At 40.4% G+C, this 17373-nt stretch overlaps 2 protein-coding genes across 4 annotated transcripts; one reads left to right on the top strand and one right to left on the bottom strand.

Moving 5' to 3' along the window:
- Positions 1-1132: 1132 nt before the first annotated feature.
- Positions 1133-3810, bottom strand: borcs7 (BLOC-1 related complex subunit 7). Its single transcript, XM_037123679.1, has 5 exons — positions 3626-3810; positions 2037-2099; positions 1754-1797; positions 1628-1648; positions 1133-1505 (listed from the first exon to the last, which is right to left on the bottom strand). The coding sequence occupies exons 1-5, from the start codon at positions 3755-3757 to the stop codon at positions 1454-1456; spliced, it is 312 nt and encodes a 103-aa protein (XP_036979574.1). The 5' UTR covers positions 3758-3810; the 3' UTR covers positions 1133-1453.
- Positions 2401-17163, top strand: LOC119033497 (steroid 17-alpha-hydroxylase/17,20 lyase). Of its 3 annotated transcripts, none has more exons than XM_037123675.1 (9): positions 2401-2434; positions 5578-5837; positions 5938-6076; positions 7409-7644; positions 7922-8008; positions 10555-10773; positions 11136-11305; positions 15450-15553; positions 16734-17163. In XM_037123675.1, exons 1-9 carry the CDS (start codon positions 2416-2418, stop codon positions 17009-17011), a joined length of 1512 nt encoding a protein of 503 aa, XP_036979570.1. In that variant the 5' UTR covers positions 2401-2415; the 3' UTR covers positions 17012-17163. The 3 variants fall into 3 exon arrangements, with proteins under 3 accessions (XP_036979570.1, XP_036979571.1, XP_036979572.1); XM_037123676.1 differs by lacking the exon at positions 2401-2434 and adding an exon at positions 2502-3438; XM_037123677.1 differs by lacking the exon at positions 2401-2434 and having other exon boundaries at positions 5421-5837.
- Positions 17164-17373: the final 210 nt, after the last annotated feature.

The raw sequence follows: 17373 nt of genomic DNA, 5'->3' as shown, positions 1-17373 counted from the left end.
CCTTCACACTGGACTTAATCATATGAAATAACACGTTTAAAAGTCGAAGATGTTAGCACACTGCTCACAAGTCTTAGTTTTTGTCCTCACAGTCCTTTTGACATGATAATTAAAGCAGTCAACATTGAAACTGTTAATGTTAATGCAGCAGTCTTTTTTATGTAAATGCAACTAGATATGTAAGGAGATACATCTGGATCAAATGTACACAGTGCAATGTATAGAGCTGACGTCACTCAATAGGAATTAAGTCTGACACGTGTTTGTAATTGTGTGAAGGCTGAGAGGCCTCCTGCACTGTGTGCACTGCCATGAGCTCCATCCTTGAACCACAGCATGAGGGCTACGGACTCTGTGTCCCTGCAAATATGTTTCCAGATTAATCTTTTTTTTACTTAATCAGTGGAAATGAAATCCCTCCGCATTCAATAACTTTTCTTTCAAAGCCAAGGGGCAAAAATAAATATATAAAATGAAATCCCGACAACTGTCAGAAGACAATCTATTTTGAGAACCCTTGTATAGACCTGTCACATCCAAGATTTTGATGCAGTTAGGAGTTGCGATCTTGATCCAGTCCTTAAATGTGCTGGACTCTAATTCTGTTTGGTTACATGCTGTGTCTGAGCAATATATATTGATATTATTATTATTATTATTATTGTACAATTGACTCTATATGATCTCATTTTGGATGTTGTTATACCATGATACAATTTATAAGTGTTGTCTTGTGCTGGTTTTAAAAGCTGCATTACAGTAACATGATGTTCTTTTCTGAATTTACCAAGCTGTTCTGTGTGTTCTCACTGTTTTTACCCACTTAGTCATTCTATGATAATTATTCATCAAAATTCTCATGGTAATATTTTGTCCCAAGTACCAATCCTCACATCTGCAATATTGCTGTACTAAAGCGTAACCAATATCCAGATTTTTGTATTCATTGCCCACTTCTAGCATTTATGAGGTGCTTCTGAAAAATATATGTGCCAATATGGCCCTACATTTTTTTTATTTTAAGGCCATATAGCCCAGCACTAGATTTAGATTTCATTCTCATACACAATCTCTGCCATGTTTCCACTCACACAGTTGTGTGCTGTTTGATTTGACTCACATGGGGACATGATGAGGAGTCAAGATGAAACAAAGTATTTAATAAATTAATACAATACAGTGATCAAAACATTTTACACAACTCAAGAAAAAATGGTCCTTGCTTTGCAATGCAATTATTCAACACATGTACTGTGTTTGATATAGAGCACAACACCAATTCCAAAACATTGATGACGGTCCCCACTTTCACAGCCAGCAATATGTGGATGGAGTCAAAATATGGCATGTGGCCTAAATAAAAACACTGATGATTCTTAACATCCTGTTAAGACAGTGTTTGTTATCACAGGAGCCTCCTGAGGCTGGGGGTTTGACATCCCCTGCTGCTCCCTCACTTGAGCAGGTGTCTCAGCTGGTCCCGCAGGTTTTTAGAGTGCTCCACACTTGAGAATGGAAATGAAGAGTCTGTCAGTGCACACCATCACTCTGTGTTATGGCTTGCTGTAGAACAATGATATCAGCTGTTTCCACTAAAGTATAAACAGGATAAAGAGTTTAGACTCACTTTTTTTGGATGGCCTCCTGCCTAAGTATCAGACAGAGAAAGAGTATTTCAATATTTATTTCCAGTTTGAACAAGACCAAGCAAGTTTCACGTGTTTGTACTTATAAACAGATGACTGATACTCACTGGTATTGTAAATGTGTAGTGATAATTGACATTTTCCTCAGACTCTGGAAGACAGTCATGTTAAATCTCATGGACCACACAAACAAGAGCAAATAAATTATCCTCTTATTATGTCTTTTAGTAGTCACAATTGTGTTTTAGAAAGCCCTGTATGATGGAATGTAAATGTTTTTGTAAACTCTTGTTTTAAAGGCTGTAGTTTGCAGTGCCATAGCTCTCCTCAGCATTGAACAGTGTTTCCTCCTGTGGCAATTCGCTGACAGTATATTTTGAAATTACTCACATCTTCAGAGTGCAGGATGGCATCCTCCTGAATGACCATATTTCTTGCAGCTTGACCAAGAAGCTGGAAGAGACATGAAACAGTAGTAACAACATGGTGTTTAAAGGTGCTAAATAGAAGAACTTTGGCTTAAAACATTCAAAAACAAACTCAAATTATTTACAGAGTGTGAAGAAATAGCAGGTGTGTCATTATGTTAAGGACATTTGTATGTTCTATTTGCAGAAGTATTTACTGAAGTTAGCATGCTAACCAACTGCAACCTCGAGAAGTGATAGTCCAATAGCAAACAACACCAATGGTGTTTTTCCATCACATCTGCCGGCCTGGCTTTACTCGGTTTGACTCGCCGTGGCCAGGATTCGCATTACTATCAAAAATGGAGTACCTTCTTGAAGGTGTGTCTTAAACTCTCATACTGTCATCTTTTAAACTCAACGTTTTTGCTTGTCTCATATATACGAGCCCATTTCTATTCCATTTTTTTTTTTACCTTTTTATTATATTGTTTATTTTTACTATTATCATTGTTCATTGTCCTTTGGCTGCTTTGACACAGAAATGTCCACATTTGCAGGACAAATATAGGAATTCTGATTCTGATAAAAGTTATACCGATCCCTGCAGTACTATCGAAGAATCACCACTAACAAAGTGGCTCCGCTAATTAAGTTACAAAATCATTTACTATAACTTCTTCACAATAAACCCCCCTATTAACAGGTAATTTAAAAGCTTTAATTATGAAACAGAATTACTGGAAATTCACCAGCAGTAACTAAACATGTCTCCTGAAACAGCTGAAAGTGAATACAGTGAAACTGTAAGACAAAGCAGATGTCTGATAGTACAAAAAGAGAGTTAGCACCAACAAAAGTATTGAGAGCTGAACACACAGACTTTTAAAAACATGTCGAGTATCGAGTTTAAGGAAAGATGGGCGCTTGTTCTAGAGCAGGACCATCCCTGGCGCAGCTTGGACAGTATAACTGGTTGAGGAAAAGCAAACTGGCCAAAAGTGCTGGTGGATAAAGGACACAACACTCCCCTGGTGCACCCAGTCCTGACAGAGTCCCCTCAAACCACAACGAGCTGCATGTTAACTGATCTCACTAGCTATTGGCAGCTACAGTTATCATGTACACTGGTGATATGTTGCCCCCTAATTGTTTGGAGTATAAATTCAACAGTGGCCAACTCTTAGAGCACCTCTAAGGGTGTAAGTTACTGTATCATTTGCCCAAAGCTATAAACTCTGATAGAACGCGTTTATGACTCATGGGACAGAAAAAGTAATCAGCTAATACAACTATCTCAGGTGTTGCAACGGGACAGTTCATCTCTATGAAGCAGAACAATTCATTTAATTCGACTGCTACTTCATCTTTAGCATTGCATTCGAGTATGTGGTTAGTCATCACAGATTTTATGCAAACGTTTTTTTTTTTTTAGTTCCGTTGCACTCGGAATGCGTTTATTTTGTGGTCTGACTGTTTCCGTTTGTTCTCAGTGTTAACTAGCTTGCATTTTTTCATGAAGCTGTCAGTAACAGCTATAACCTGTCGATCAAACCACTCGTGTCGTTTTACCTCCTGACTGCGGGATCCCTTCAGCACTTGGCGGGTCAGTGCAATCACATCCACGCTACAGGAGCCCACTTTATCAGATAATAATCCTTTGACAGACTGGCCGAAGCGCGGCTGGGACTCAGCTGACGCCATTTTCTGTATTGGCTAGCTACGGTGGCTGGGCAGGGCTAAAATAGACGACAACGCGTCCACAAGACTGATCACACGAAGTTGTCTAATTTCAATACTCACAGTCCTTCAGAAACAAATGAACTGACATTCATGACGTGCATGACTTTCCGGGTATGCTCGCTATTTTGTGCTAAATTTGAACATATGAAAACACTAGAACAAATAGGCTAACCTTAACACAAAGAAGTCAACAGTACATACAGTAAGAGATCACCATCAACGGTGAAAGACATTAAGATTCTTTAAAAGAAAGTAAAGTAGTACAAAAACTCTGACACAAGTAAAAGTCCCGAAATTATAAAGTTATTGTGAGTAAAATGTTATTAATTTGCTTTCAAAACTATTATATCACATTGTGTTGTATTTTAAGCATCTGTTCGGGATAGAGCAGATTGAAACTCCTAGCGATATACTTACGAGTAGTTTAAAGGACCATTATGTAGGATTTATGGGATCATCACTTTCATTACTTAATAATGTCTAGAGCTGAGCATGTACTTGGCTGAAAAAGGTATCCGGTACAGATAATGTAATTTTGACAAGTTTGTGTGTCGTTCAAGTAAATGGCCATACTTGTGATAAATGAAAATCATCATTGAGGAGCTGACTGAATTTTATTTAGTCAAGTTTAAAATAAAAACAAAAAAACAAACAAAAAAACCCTGCCTGTGTAAATACTGTAGTTCTCTTACTCTTGCCATCAGAAACATTCATCTGAAGCTCAATCCAGAGGCTGTTCTGTAAAAAGTTTTCTAATACATAAAAAATATAGCAACTTCTGATCAATGCACACTCATACAGGCCTAAATAATACATTTGGTCCAGCTCACTTCAGGTTTAAACACCACCTGCTTAAGTCCTGCACATTTTTTGCAAGGATAATGACCTTTAAGAAAGGTCAGAGCAGACTCCATCTGCTGAGGAAGCTCAGGTCCTTTGGAGTGCAGGGGGCACTCTTGACCTCTTTCTATGACTCTGTGGTGGCATCAGCCATTTTCTATGGCATAGTCTGCTAGAGCAGCAGCATCTCTGCGCAGGCAGGAGGAGACTTGATAAACTTATCAAGAAGGCCAGCTCCACCCTGGGATGCCTTCTTGACCCAGTGCTGGGAGAGAGCAGAATGATGGACAAGCTGTCATCGCTGCAGGTGCAGGAGTCCCACCCCCTGCAGCTCTATATCACAGCACTGGGCAGCTCCTTCAGTGACAGACTGATACACCCCAAGTGTGTGAATGAGAGGTATCACAGGTCCAAGTGTGTGAAGGAGAGGTATCACAGGTCCAAGTGAGTGAAGGAGTGCAACCTCATCATGCCACTAAATCCTACATACTGGTCCTTTAATGTCTTTCAATGTATCATATTTTATAATGTGCCATATTTGCCTTTAAAATATGTGTCTGCTGAGTAAACACTGACAATGGCTGTAAGAGTGTAAAGCAGAAAATATAATACTCAACTAGAACAAATACCTCAAAAATGTATGACGTGTCAGTGTTGAGTGGATGTATTTTGTCATGGTTTTCTGCAAGGATATGCGGAATCGAGTGTGGTCTTATCTTGTTTGAATAAGCCCAGCCTTAAATATTCACAGTGAAGGACTTGACATTGAAGGAGGTGCATAAAAGCTTGGCTCTGCAGTAGCCCACTGCCTTCCTGCGAATCTCCCCTCTGCGATGCTTGGCCTCCTCTGAACCAGACTGCTCTCTCAGGGTCCTGTTCGACAGATATGGCTTTGTTTCTGTGTCTGTGTGTGTTTTTGACCATTGTTCTGGCTTTGTTAGCTCGGCGGTTGAAGCTCAGGATGTCTGCACATGGCATTCAGGAGCCTCCACGTCTCCCATCACTGCCCGTGATCGGCAGTTTGCTGAGTCTGTGGAGCCCACACCCACCTCATGTGCTTTTCAAAGAACTGCAGAAGAAATATGGACAGACGTACTCGCTGATGATGGGTTCCCACTGTGTCATCATCGTCAACCAACACACACACGCCAAAGAAGTCCTGCTGAAGAAGGGAAAGATATTTGCAGGAAGGCCCAGAACAGTGGGTACACCTCTTCTTCATTGTCAGTGACTACATTTTCTTAGCAGCACTTATCAGTTATGTTTTCTTCTTTTCCATCCTTGTCCTTTGTGTGATGAAGGTAACTACAGATGTTCTCACCAGAGACGGGAAAGACATCGCATTTGGTGACTACAGTCCCACCTGGAGATTCCACCGAAAAATAGTCCATGGAGCACTATGCATGTTTGGGGAGGGCTCTGTCTCCATCGAAAAGATCAGTGAGTACAGTTCACTCTACACTCCTTCGATATCCTTCCTCTGATTCAACATGAGGGTTACAAACTGTGTGCACTTTTTGGGTTGCAGCCCCGACACCTCTCACTAGAGTTAGCTTGCTCGTTAGTGGTATTACCCAAGCAGATAGTTTTGGTCTATTAGTCCAGGTTCTGAGGTGTATGTTACTTACATTTCTGCATCACGATATAAAAAAAGAAAGAAAGAAAATAATGACTTGAACAAAGTCCTTTAATAGTAAATGGGATGTTTTGTTCCTATACAATTTGTTTTTACTTTTTACGTGAGGTCCTTCTGTTTTCCTTCTTTAGTAAATTAAAAGTAGGTGGCAATGTACAATGTATAATTGCAAAACAATACAGCAGCCAGTAGCTATCCCTTCCTCCCTCAGGCTGTACTCAGGGACTCTCTAGGGCAACCAGGGTAGTTCCTACCAAAACAAAAAAAGTCCTGCTTTAGTTTTTCCTGCCCATGGCTGTATACGAACTATGCCAGATTATGATGTTTCTGGTCAGTTTCTGACTTCCCTTACACTGTTCCTATGTCGCTGGTGATGAAGATGTAAACATCTCCCAAGTATATTGTTTTTAGTTGTTGTTGTTTGTTTGTTTTTTTTAAACTAAACTAATTGTTTTAAAAGTTACTTAGTAATTTAGTAAAACAGCTAGAAACTATAGTTTTGGTCTCAATTTCTTGCGCAAATTGTAATTGGGGCAGCAGGACTGTATGTGGGATTTAGTCAAAATAAACTATATTTGTGATAAACTATATATTGTGTAGATAGATAGATAGATAGATAGATAGATAGATAGATAGATAGATAGATAGATAGATAGATAGATAGATAGATACTTTATTGATCCCGGAGGAAATTCAAGCATCCAGTAGCAATAACACACATTGAACATACATTGAACATACATGCAATATCAAAAAACAGTAGAAATAAAAATATGGAATAAGAAATGTTATAAAAATGTTTTGAACAACTGTATAAAAATATAAAGTGATATTAAAAATAAAAATATAAAGTGATGGTAGAGGTAAAGAGTATTAAGGGGACAGGGGACGGTGTACAATTAAATTAAATTGGGCTATAAAAGATGAGTGTTTTCATGGTAATAAAAGAACATATGACCCAGTGCAACTGGGAGATGTGTTTTTACTAGATGTATATAGTATGACGAAGACAAGAAGATATATCAGGCTTTGATACAAACATAATGTAAAGTAAAAAATACATTTCAGTGACATTTTTAAAAAGTGAGCAGTGTTAACATGTCAGTAAGACGGTCTTTTGTCTGTGTCATGCTCAGTCTGTGCAGAGGCTCAGTCTCTGTGCTCCGTCCTGTCTGAGGCAGCAGCTTCTGGACTGGCCCTGGATCTGTCTCCTGAGCTGACTCGGGCTGTCACCAATGTCATCTGCTCACTCTGCTTTAACTCCTCCTACTGTAGAGGAGACCCAGAGTTTGAGACCATGCTGCATTACAGCCAGGGCATTGTAGACACTGTGGCAAAGGACAGCCTGGTGGACATCTTCCCCTGGTTACAGGTAGACCACAACTTTTGTGCTAGAAGACCTGCTGCTGAGTGAAATGCAGCATCAAGTGTCTTTACAGCATTTATATGGATTTAATTTATTTTTTCTTTAAAAACTAAACTTAATCCACCATCCTTAATCCACATTATCTAGAAGGATTGGTAAATTGAAAGAGGAGAGTGAGAATTACAACATTTAGTCATAATTATATAAAATAATTAACAAAATATCATACAGTAATTATGTATCACACTGAATATAAGCAGTGTCATCTGTCTCTGTGTCACAGATTTTCCCCAATGCAGACCTGTGTCTTCTAAAAGAGTGTGTTTCGATCAGAGACAAACTTCTACAGAAGGAATATGATAAACACAAGGTACAGTTGGCTTCTTGCTCATTATATGCTCTGTGCTGTCACTATAGAGGTAAAGATTGATGAAATGGATAATATACTATAGCATGTAGTGGTCACATGTGCCCACAAGGCTTAATCTCTCAGGAAGGAAATTGGTCACCAATTCTAAGGAATTTATTGAGTCTCACAACTCATATAAACACATAACATATAACTACTGGCGCTTTGAGTTTTCCAACTCATCAAATACTTATGCTTCAGGAGTGTAGGTTGGGTCAGCCTCCACCCCCAAGTGTCAGTATTGTGAAGTATGATGAATCAGGACTTCTTACACATTTGGACCTCTATATTTTGGGAAGCTTGTTTTATCTGAGTTAGGCCAAAGGTTATTTGAACATGCATAAAGACGACAAACAACTTTTGGTGTTGTGTAAATGTCAAACAGGCATTCAATTCAACAAATATCTTGGATAAGGTTCCCAATGTAAAGCTATATATAAATGGGTTTGAATGGGCCTGTGTCAACCTGTAATTTAGCAGCTTTCAAGGGAATTTCTCTGAAAATGAACAGCAGCTTATGATATCAACTCAGCTACGTCACTGCTATTGTATGTCATTAACTTGTTCCAAACTTAAAGGCATTAGCCTAATATGCAGGATTCTCCTAAAAGAAAAACAAAAAAACCCAGCAACAACAACAACAACAGCAACAACAAACTATGGACTCATACATTTGGGCCCAAGCAGGTCTCGACGTGCGAGGTCCTTTTTGTTTTTGCAGTGAGGATTTTTTGTCCCAGATGATGGCATTTTTCACTGCCTAAACATACCTCAAAGCTCACCAAACTTGGAATAGAGATTAAGATTAAGATAAAGATTTCATTATCTATTGTCGTCCTCAATTTTCATCACTAGGTGGTGCTGTAATCAAGGAAAGTGCGTTTTGGCTTTGTCGCACATTCAAAAACCTTACATCCATGCATTCACTGAATTGTGCTGAATAACAACTTCCTGTACATTTTGCTCAAAACACGAAGGGCTGCATATCTCAACATTCGTCTGTCCGAATGACATGAAACTCAGGTGACTACTTCCCCATGAGCCACTAGGGCTCTGTGCAAAAGTTTCGCCGATGACCACTAGGTGGTGCTCTTTAAATCAAAGTATTTTATATCTCAACATCAGTTGGTCAGATTAAGACGAAACTTGGTGCAATTTTTGCCAATGCCCTCCTGAGGACAGCTGACAAAACTGTTACCAGTACACCACTAGGTGATGCTCTGTTGGCAGTCTAATTAAATATTTGGCACTGTGCCCACACCATTACTATTATGTCAGTGAAATTCATAGGCATGGTATTGACTGGCCCCTGTAACTCACGCACCAAAAATGACCAGCAGGTGGTGTCAAATAACTGCCACATAATGGGGCTGACATTTTTAAACCTTATATCTACGTGTTCCCTAAATACAGCAGACTTGTGTGATGTATGCTACAGCAACTTTCGCGGTAAATTTCCATTCGCAAAATCACCAATAATCCATCCATCCATCATCTGTACACATTATATGTACGCCGCTTAATCCTCTGCAGGGTCGCGGGGGGGCTGGAGCCTATCCCAGCTGACTTAGGGCGAAGGCAGGGGACACCCTGGACAGGTCGCCAGTCTATCGCAGGGCTAAAATCACCAATAATGAAAAACATAATTTTTCCTACTCCTCCTAGGCCATTTGGCAGGTAGAATCTATGGGCAAAACTTATCAAAAGCTTTCACCTACGTCACTCCATTTTGATGCTTCACCATAAAACCATCAAGTCATTATAACGTCCACATACAATTTGCCATCTACTCCAACATGTAGAGGTTATTGCCCTGAATACATCTACGCGGCACACCCCGACGGCAGCATGCCCTGACGCGTGTGGACTGCGAGGGCCCACTCATCACTGCTTGCAGCTTTAATTTATTTTGAATCATCACTTATGACCATGTTTGGGAAGTTTCTGGGTGTCAAACTTTGGCCAGTGGTGTGTAGCCCCAGCCAATAACAGTATGCAAGATATGAACATTTCAGGATAAGAAAAACATAGCGACCAGTTTATTTCACTGTCTGTCATAAAGAGTGTCAGGTCTGTGAGTGTGTTTGACCGTGGGCTGGGCTGAGCTACACACAGAGGCAGGAGAGGCAAACAGCAGGCAAGAGGAAGCATGCACCTCAGCTGCATTCACACACAAAATCAGGCGGATTGTGCTCAGGTGTGGGTGCATTTATTTGTGATTATGAATGCATCTTCCGTGAAACAATCAAGAAGATAGTATTTTACATCTTTGTTTCACTGCCTTGCCTTTCTCTGACCCACTTGACCACTGCTGCTCTCTCTCTTTCTCTTTCTCTTGTGAAGTTGAGTGTTATGGTTTCAAGGGAACCATGGTGACAATATTTGACAGCCATGTAGCCAACATTTACTTCATTACAATACCTTAAACAAATAAATTAATCAATAGAGACAGTATTGGCCATCACAGTCAAAAAAATCTCCACACACTAACACACCGCTCCCCGCAGGCAGACTACAGTGACCATGTGCAGAGAGACCTGCTGGATGCTCTGCTGAGCGCCAAGCGCAGCGCTGAGAACAACAACACAGCAGAGATCAGTGCCGAGTCTGTGGGCCTCAGTGATGACCACGTCCTTATGACTGTGGGAGATATTTTTGGAGCTGGTGTGGAAACAACAACCACTGTTCTCAAATGGGCCATCATATACCTAATCCACAACCCACAGGTAAGGGATGATGAGAGGCTACTCCAATCCAACTGATTATTAAATCTAACTATCTAACTACTAGTTCTTTATTTAAGCTTATCATACTACTCTTGTCCAGGGGGGCCGCCAGAATCAGGGGCCATTGTATTTCTGAAGTAATTGTTCCACTGAGGAAACAGTCAGACTGAGAGAGCTGTATTGTTTCAACCATGTCAGCTTGATTGACAGATATCTCAGCAGTTGTTGCTGCCTCCACTTTTTATTGTCACATCGGGATTTCAAACCCCCAGTTACTGAAATCATGTGTAGAAAATGTAAATTAAATTGAAATTAAAATGCTGTATTTCTCAACATAGATATATCTGATTGTGTGTGTTCAGATGCAGAGGCGTATCCAGGAGGAGTTGGACAGTAAGGTGGGAATGGACCGGTCCCCCCAGCTCAGTGACAGAGGTAGTCTGCCCTACCTGGAGGCCACCATCAGGGAGGTGTTAAGGATCCGCCCTGTGGCCCCTCTGCTAATCCCCCATGTGGCCCTCAGTGACACCAGGTACACTCAACACTGCCATGAAACTCAGTCAGAACCATTCCCTACCATCCATCTAGTCCCCCATGTTTAGACTATGTGTCATGCACAGAGAAGAATTAAATATCAATTAAATAATAATCATTAAAGTCCGTGTAAAGCAGAAATAAATTTGTACTATGAGTTTGTCATACCACAGAAACTTGTGTCATTGACCACTGAGCCAAAGTTGAAAGATTAAAAAAATTGCCAAGTATATAAAATTAGGTCTTAAAATCATGGAAAAACAAGAACTTCTCTCTGCTGTGAAACGCTGGGGGCGTGTCAGTTAGAGGCGCTGGAACCACGCCCACGCGCAGGAGGGGAGCCTCAATGTACTGAACAAGGACCTAAGCTACAGTAACAATGTAAGCTAGCAGCATCATCAGACGGACCCAGCCTTACCTGTATGAGCCATCAGAGCTAGAGACTGACTTTGAGTCAGACACTGATAGTGCTCAGACTCGTTCCTCACAGTCCATGTTTTACATTACACACAAACTTAACACCACTGCGGTCAAGCCACCCACCAGTCCGAAATCCCCGGTCAAACTATTCGCCACTTAATTTGCAGTGCCTGTATATAGGCGATATTACGGTAATGCCGTGCCAGAACAGATTTCAAAATAAAAGCAGACACTTATGAAGGCAGTCTGCAATTTCACACAAATACAATCAATCAGCCAGTCTGTTGATGAATTATTTAAACGATTAGTTAATTACTTAATTGAGCATTTAAGGAATTAATTCATTGATTATTTATTTATTATTCAATTCATATTACAATCCTTATTCTTATCACACTGAAGCCGTAGAAGATGTGTGTCATGACATTTCATCTGTTTGTACAATTAGTCCAACATGAAAATAAACACAATAGCTGGAGTTTCTGATGAGGAATTTCAACATAAAAGCCCACTTAATAGTCAAATATTACCAGTTTCCACAGACTCATTTCACTTCAGACTGATAGAACTCAACCTCAGAGACTCACTCAGATAAGGCCAGGAAGTTCTGATGTGGATTTTCAAAATTAAAGCCCTCTAAAATCGGACTTTTGATGATATTTTCCTTTGATTTCAGATTTACTTTGAAAGAAAATTACCTGTTTCCACAGACTCATTTCACTTCAGACTGATAGTACTCAATGTCAGAGTTGCACTCAGATAATTCCAGGAGGATCTGATGTGGATGTGTGAATCAACATCAGAACTTCCTGGAATTATCTGAGTGCAACTCTGACATTGAGTACTATCAGTCTGAAGTGAAATGAGTCTGTGGAAACAGGTAGTTTTCTTTTAAAGTAAATCTGAAATCAAAGGAAAATATCATCAAAAGTCAGAGTTTAGAGTGCTTTAATTTTGAAAATCCACATCAGATCCTCCTGGAATTATCTGAGTGCAACTCTGACATTGAGTACTATCAGTCTGAAGTGAAATGAGTCTGTGGAAACAGGTAGTTTTCTTGTTAGGTAAATCTGAAATCAAAGGAAAATATCATCAAAAGTCAGATTTTAGAGGGCTTTAATTTTGAAAAGCCACATCAGAACTTCCTGGCCTTATCTGAGTGAGTCTCTGAGGTTGATTTCTATCAGTCTGAAGTGAAATGAGTCTGTGGAAACTGGTAGTTTTCTTTTAAAGTAAATCTGAAATCAAAGGAAAATATCATCAAAAGTCAGATTTTAGAGGGCTTTAATTTTGAAAATCCACATCAGATACTCCTGGAATTATCTGAGTGCAACTCTGACATCGAGTACTATCAATCTGAAGTAAAATGAGTCTGTGGAAACAGGTAAATTTCTTTTAAAGTAAATCTGAAATCAAAGGAAAATATCATCAAAAGTCAGATTTTAGAGGGCTTTAATTTTGAAAAGCCACATCAGATACTCCTGGAATTATCTGAGTGCAACCCTGACATCGAGTACTATCAATCTGAAGTAAAATGAGTCTGTGGAAACAGGTAATTTTCTTTAAAAGTAAATCTGAAATCAAAGGAAAATATCATCACAAATCACATTTTAGAGGGCTTCTATTTTGAAAATCCACATCAGAACTTCCTGGCCTTATCTGAGTGAGTCTCTGAGGTTGAATTCTATCAGTCTGAAGTGAAATGAGTCTGTGGAAACTGGTAATATTTGACTATTAAGTGGGCTTTTATGTTGAAATTCCTCATCAGAAACTCCAGCTATTGTGTTTATTTTCATGTTGGACTAATTGTACAAACAGATGAAATGTCATGACACACATCTTCTACGGCTTCAGTGTGATAAGAATAAGGATTGTAATATGAATTGAATAATAAATAAATAATCAATGAATTAATTCCTTAAATGCTCAATTAAGTAATTAACTAATCGTTTAAATAATTCATCAACAGACTGGCTGATTGATTGTATTTGTGTGAAATTGCAGACTGCCTTCATAAGTGTCTGCTTTTATTTTGAAATCTGTTCTGGTACGGCATTACCGTAATATCGCCTATATAATAAGCTAATTAAGTGGCGGATAGCTTGACCGGGGATTTCGGACTGGTGGGTGGCTTGACCGCAGTACACCCCAGTCTACATATAATTTATTGTCATAGCTATATTGGTGCACATAAAATAATACCTATGGATTATCATTGTGCTGTCAGATGGATTCCGCTCAGGGAATGAGGCCAAATCATGTCATGATTATATGCAATAACATTTGCTAACATTACATGGGCATGACAGGATGCACGGTGTAAAATCACTTTCAGGATTTGCACCTTCAGCAAATTGCATTTAATTGCCAAAATGTACAATATTCATAACATACATACACACACTTACACTTGGAGCTTAGATCTGGCCCAAAAAAATCAAGCCCGACCCGAGCCCCCCCCCCAGGCCAGCCCGTGCACGTTGTGTCTGAGCCTGCTTGCCCGACACATTAACTGTAATTATGAGACCAAGCCCGATTTAAACCTGACATTTTTTTAATAGGTGGGCGGTTATAACGGACGTTCTTAAGCTCCATGTTGCACTTACACTGTGCGTTACTATTATTTTTGTCATTTTCCTTTGTAAAAATATATATTTTTAGCTTTTCCTTGCATCTCGGGGAGTGACGTCACGTGCACGAGAAGTCACGTTTTCTGCACGAGGACACTCACTCACGTGTAAAACCATGCAGCGGCACAAACAACTTGGAGGGAGGAGAGAGGTGCGCCTTTTGTATCTGGAAGTATGGTCATTATTTTTGAGTTATTACAAAAACACACTCACACAAACAAATGCTTGATCAAGTGCCGGCCAGACCCGGCCCGAGGACGGGAAATGTAGGCCCGACCCGGCCCGCGGCTCGGTTCGGGTCAGCGCAGAGAAGTCTGGCCGGTGGCGGGGATGAGAGCACCTGTTGTCGGCGGGACGGTCGCAGGCAGGCACATAACGCTGGCAAGCGCTGTCGGCGGGACGGGAGGATGCAAGCCGCGGACGGGCAGGGTCGGTTCGGCTCCAGTGACCAGCGTCAACGGACTCTTTAGAAATCCAGACTTTACCTGGAGACAGTCGCTGTAACTATATATAACTAAGTGGAAACTGCAGAGACAGGTGTTGGTGGTGATTTTTAACTCTCCACAGCAGCTCCTTTTGACAAAATCGATCCACCGTTTCCTTACGTTGTCATCCTTAGGAAACTTAAAAAATAAGCTAACGGTGTCTTTACTCTGCACACTGTGGTATCCAGGAAAGATGCAGGAGCGATGTTGAAGAGACCTGACTGTTTAGCTGACTGGTTGACTGGTTAGCTAACTTTAAAGTATTCTAAGAGATGCTATCCAAGACTCAAGAGCCAGAAGAAAAAACAAAGAATCTAATGCGCTGAATGTATTTATACGGCTTCCGCAGCAGGGCCGGGTTTATGCATGATTTTCTGACCCGCCCATTAAATCCTGAACACAGAAATCATGAAACACAGTTTGTGAGCCTAGCTCCAAAATTAAATTCTAAATGGTTGAATGCTTTTGACGTGTTTTAAGGAAATACATTAATGACCTTTTTAATGTGTTTAGAAGAAAATGGCTGAATTTGCTTTACACAGACTTGAAATATGAGAGATCACTGTTCCTATAACCTCCCGTTTTTTGGCTCTTTGCTTCTTTGTAGCATTGGAGATTTCACAGTGAGGAAAGGAACTCGGGTTATCATCAACCTGTGGTCTCTGCACCATGATGAGAAAGAATGGGAAAACCCTGAGCACTTTGACCCTGGTGAGATGAACCTTTCTGTCCAGTGTGCCATTTTAGCCTGGAAAATGATGAAGTCTAACTGTTAAAGTCCCAAATTCTAAATTAAACACCAGTAGTTGTAGCATTTCAGCACCAACAAAGTAGACAAAAAAAGCCATTCTCAACAGCAGCAAGTGTAGCCAGGCACAGATGAAGCATCCCATCAACACAGAATATAATGGAATAAAGTTACCCCTTTGCTGTGTCTATAAACGGGGCAGTCCAATGGTTCCAAAGTGAGGGGGCTCACATGCACTAACATTCACAAGCGGACAGACTGGCAATTCAAACCAAAAATGTCATCATCACTGTCAAAATGGTGAAAACTGAGCTCCTTCTTGTGGTTAGTAGTCTGAGGTTGTCAGGTCAGGTGAATAGGGTGGATGCTGACGTGTCATTTTCAATTACCTGACACAGAGATATGACAAAAGTCATACCTTTCACACGATCTGCATAATCACTCAGAGAGATGAATGTGCATGGAGCAAGAGCTGTCCTCCTGCCTTAGGCCATGAACTTATCAATCAGCCTCGTCGAAGGATTAAGGGGAATTTATGGGTAGAAATTGAATATTGTATAATAATCATAATTATATTTTCATTACTTTATGATAGCCCAAAAGTAAGACCTATTGTATATTTGTTAACTTGGAATCAGCCTTTTACATCTACAGAGGGAGAAGGTCCACTTCTTTTTTAGCGGCCGATGGAGGGAGCGACAAAGGCTTTCAGTCCATTGCAATCTGAAACCTCACCACCAGCTGCCACTAAATCTACACACTGGACCTTTAGGTGTCATTATGAAGCGAATACAAGCTCATGCCAGCTGGGAAAAGGATGATTTTTTTTTTTTTTTTTACAGAACTTAAAGAATAGGAATAGGATTAATGGTAATACACCGAGATAAGCCATATCTGGTTACTGTGCTGTTATGAATGAATTTAAATAGAAATAGAAAATGTTTTACTCTCTATCTTTTGCTTAGTGATTGAGATATTTGATGGAATCATGGACACAGTTTTTTCAAATACTTTTCTTTGCACAGGCACTCACTCACCTTTGCCCTGAGGGTGCACTGATATCTGCACCAATGTTGGTTTCATTGGAGGCTTGTTGTTATGCTTGTGTATGTTGATTCCTATTCCTGTGCTCTTCCTCTGCAGGTCGGTTTTTGAACAGTGAAGGCACAGGACTGATGATCCCATCATCCAGTTACCTGCCTTTTGGTGCTGGGGTCAGGGTGTGTCTGGGTGAGGCCTTGGCCAAGATGGAGCTCTTCCTCCTCCTGTCCTGGATCCTCCAGTGCTTCACACTCTCTGTCCCACATGGGGACACGCTGCCCAGTCTGGAGGGCAAGTTTGGTGTGGTCCTCCAGCCAGTCAAGTACAAAGTGAACGCCATGCCCAGACCAGGCTGGGAGAGGAAGTGCCAGGGATTGTGAGGTCGGCAATGCTTGACAGCACTGGCTCTCAGCTGTGAGACCTTTCCTTCCATCAAGGTGGATCATCAAGCAGTTAACTGGACATATCATAACATCTCTTTGTATGCATTTATTACTATTTCTTGGCAGTAAAATGAAATCTTAAAGGGATATTCTGGTGTAAGATTAATCCATGGTCTAACACACCTTGACACCGAGTACGACTCCCCCTCGAGAGATAAAGTTTGCTAGCTTACGTAGTTTTAGCATCCTCAGAAACGACACACTGCAGTAAATGGGTCCAAGTATAAATTGCCATCAAAAAGCCGCAGATAATGCTCAGAACAGCACCAAACTTCAGCAACATTAGAAACAAGGTCCCA

Source organism: Acanthopagrus latus, chromosome 15 (assembly GCF_904848185.1).
Source record: "Acanthopagrus latus isolate v.2019 chromosome 15, fAcaLat1.1, whole genome shotgun sequence".
NCBI classification, from domain to species: Eukaryota; Metazoa; Chordata; class Actinopteri; order Spariformes; family Sparidae; genus Acanthopagrus; species Acanthopagrus latus.
Note: the sequence above shows the minus strand (reverse complement) of the source record. Positions and strands in the feature narration are given on the sequence as shown.

Coding starts and splice junctions, on each gene's coding strand:
- borcs7 (XM_037123679.1), bottom strand. CDS start 3,757: ATGGCGTCAGCTGAGTCCCAGCCGCGCTTCGGCCAGTCTGTCAAAGGA. Junction 1,798..2,036: donor CCATCCTGCACTCTGAAGAT/GTGAGTAATTTC, acceptor ACTGTCTTCCAG/AGTCTGAGGAAAATGTCAAT. Junction 1,649..1,753: donor ACTACACATTTACAATACCA/GTGAGTATCAGT, acceptor TCTGATACTTAG/GCAGGAGGCCATCCAAAAAA.
- LOC119033497 (XM_037123676.1), top strand. CDS start 3,381: ATGAAGCAGAACAATTCATTTAATTCGACTGCTACTTCATCTTTAGCA. Junction 3,439..5,577: donor ATCTTTAGCATTGCATTCGA/GTATGTGGTTAG, acceptor TGGCTTTGTTAG/CTCGGCGGTTGAAGCTCAGG. Junction 15,554..16,733: donor CCCTGAGCACTTTGACCCTG/GTGAGATGAACC, acceptor CTTCCTCTGCAG/GTCGGTTTTTGAACAGTGAA.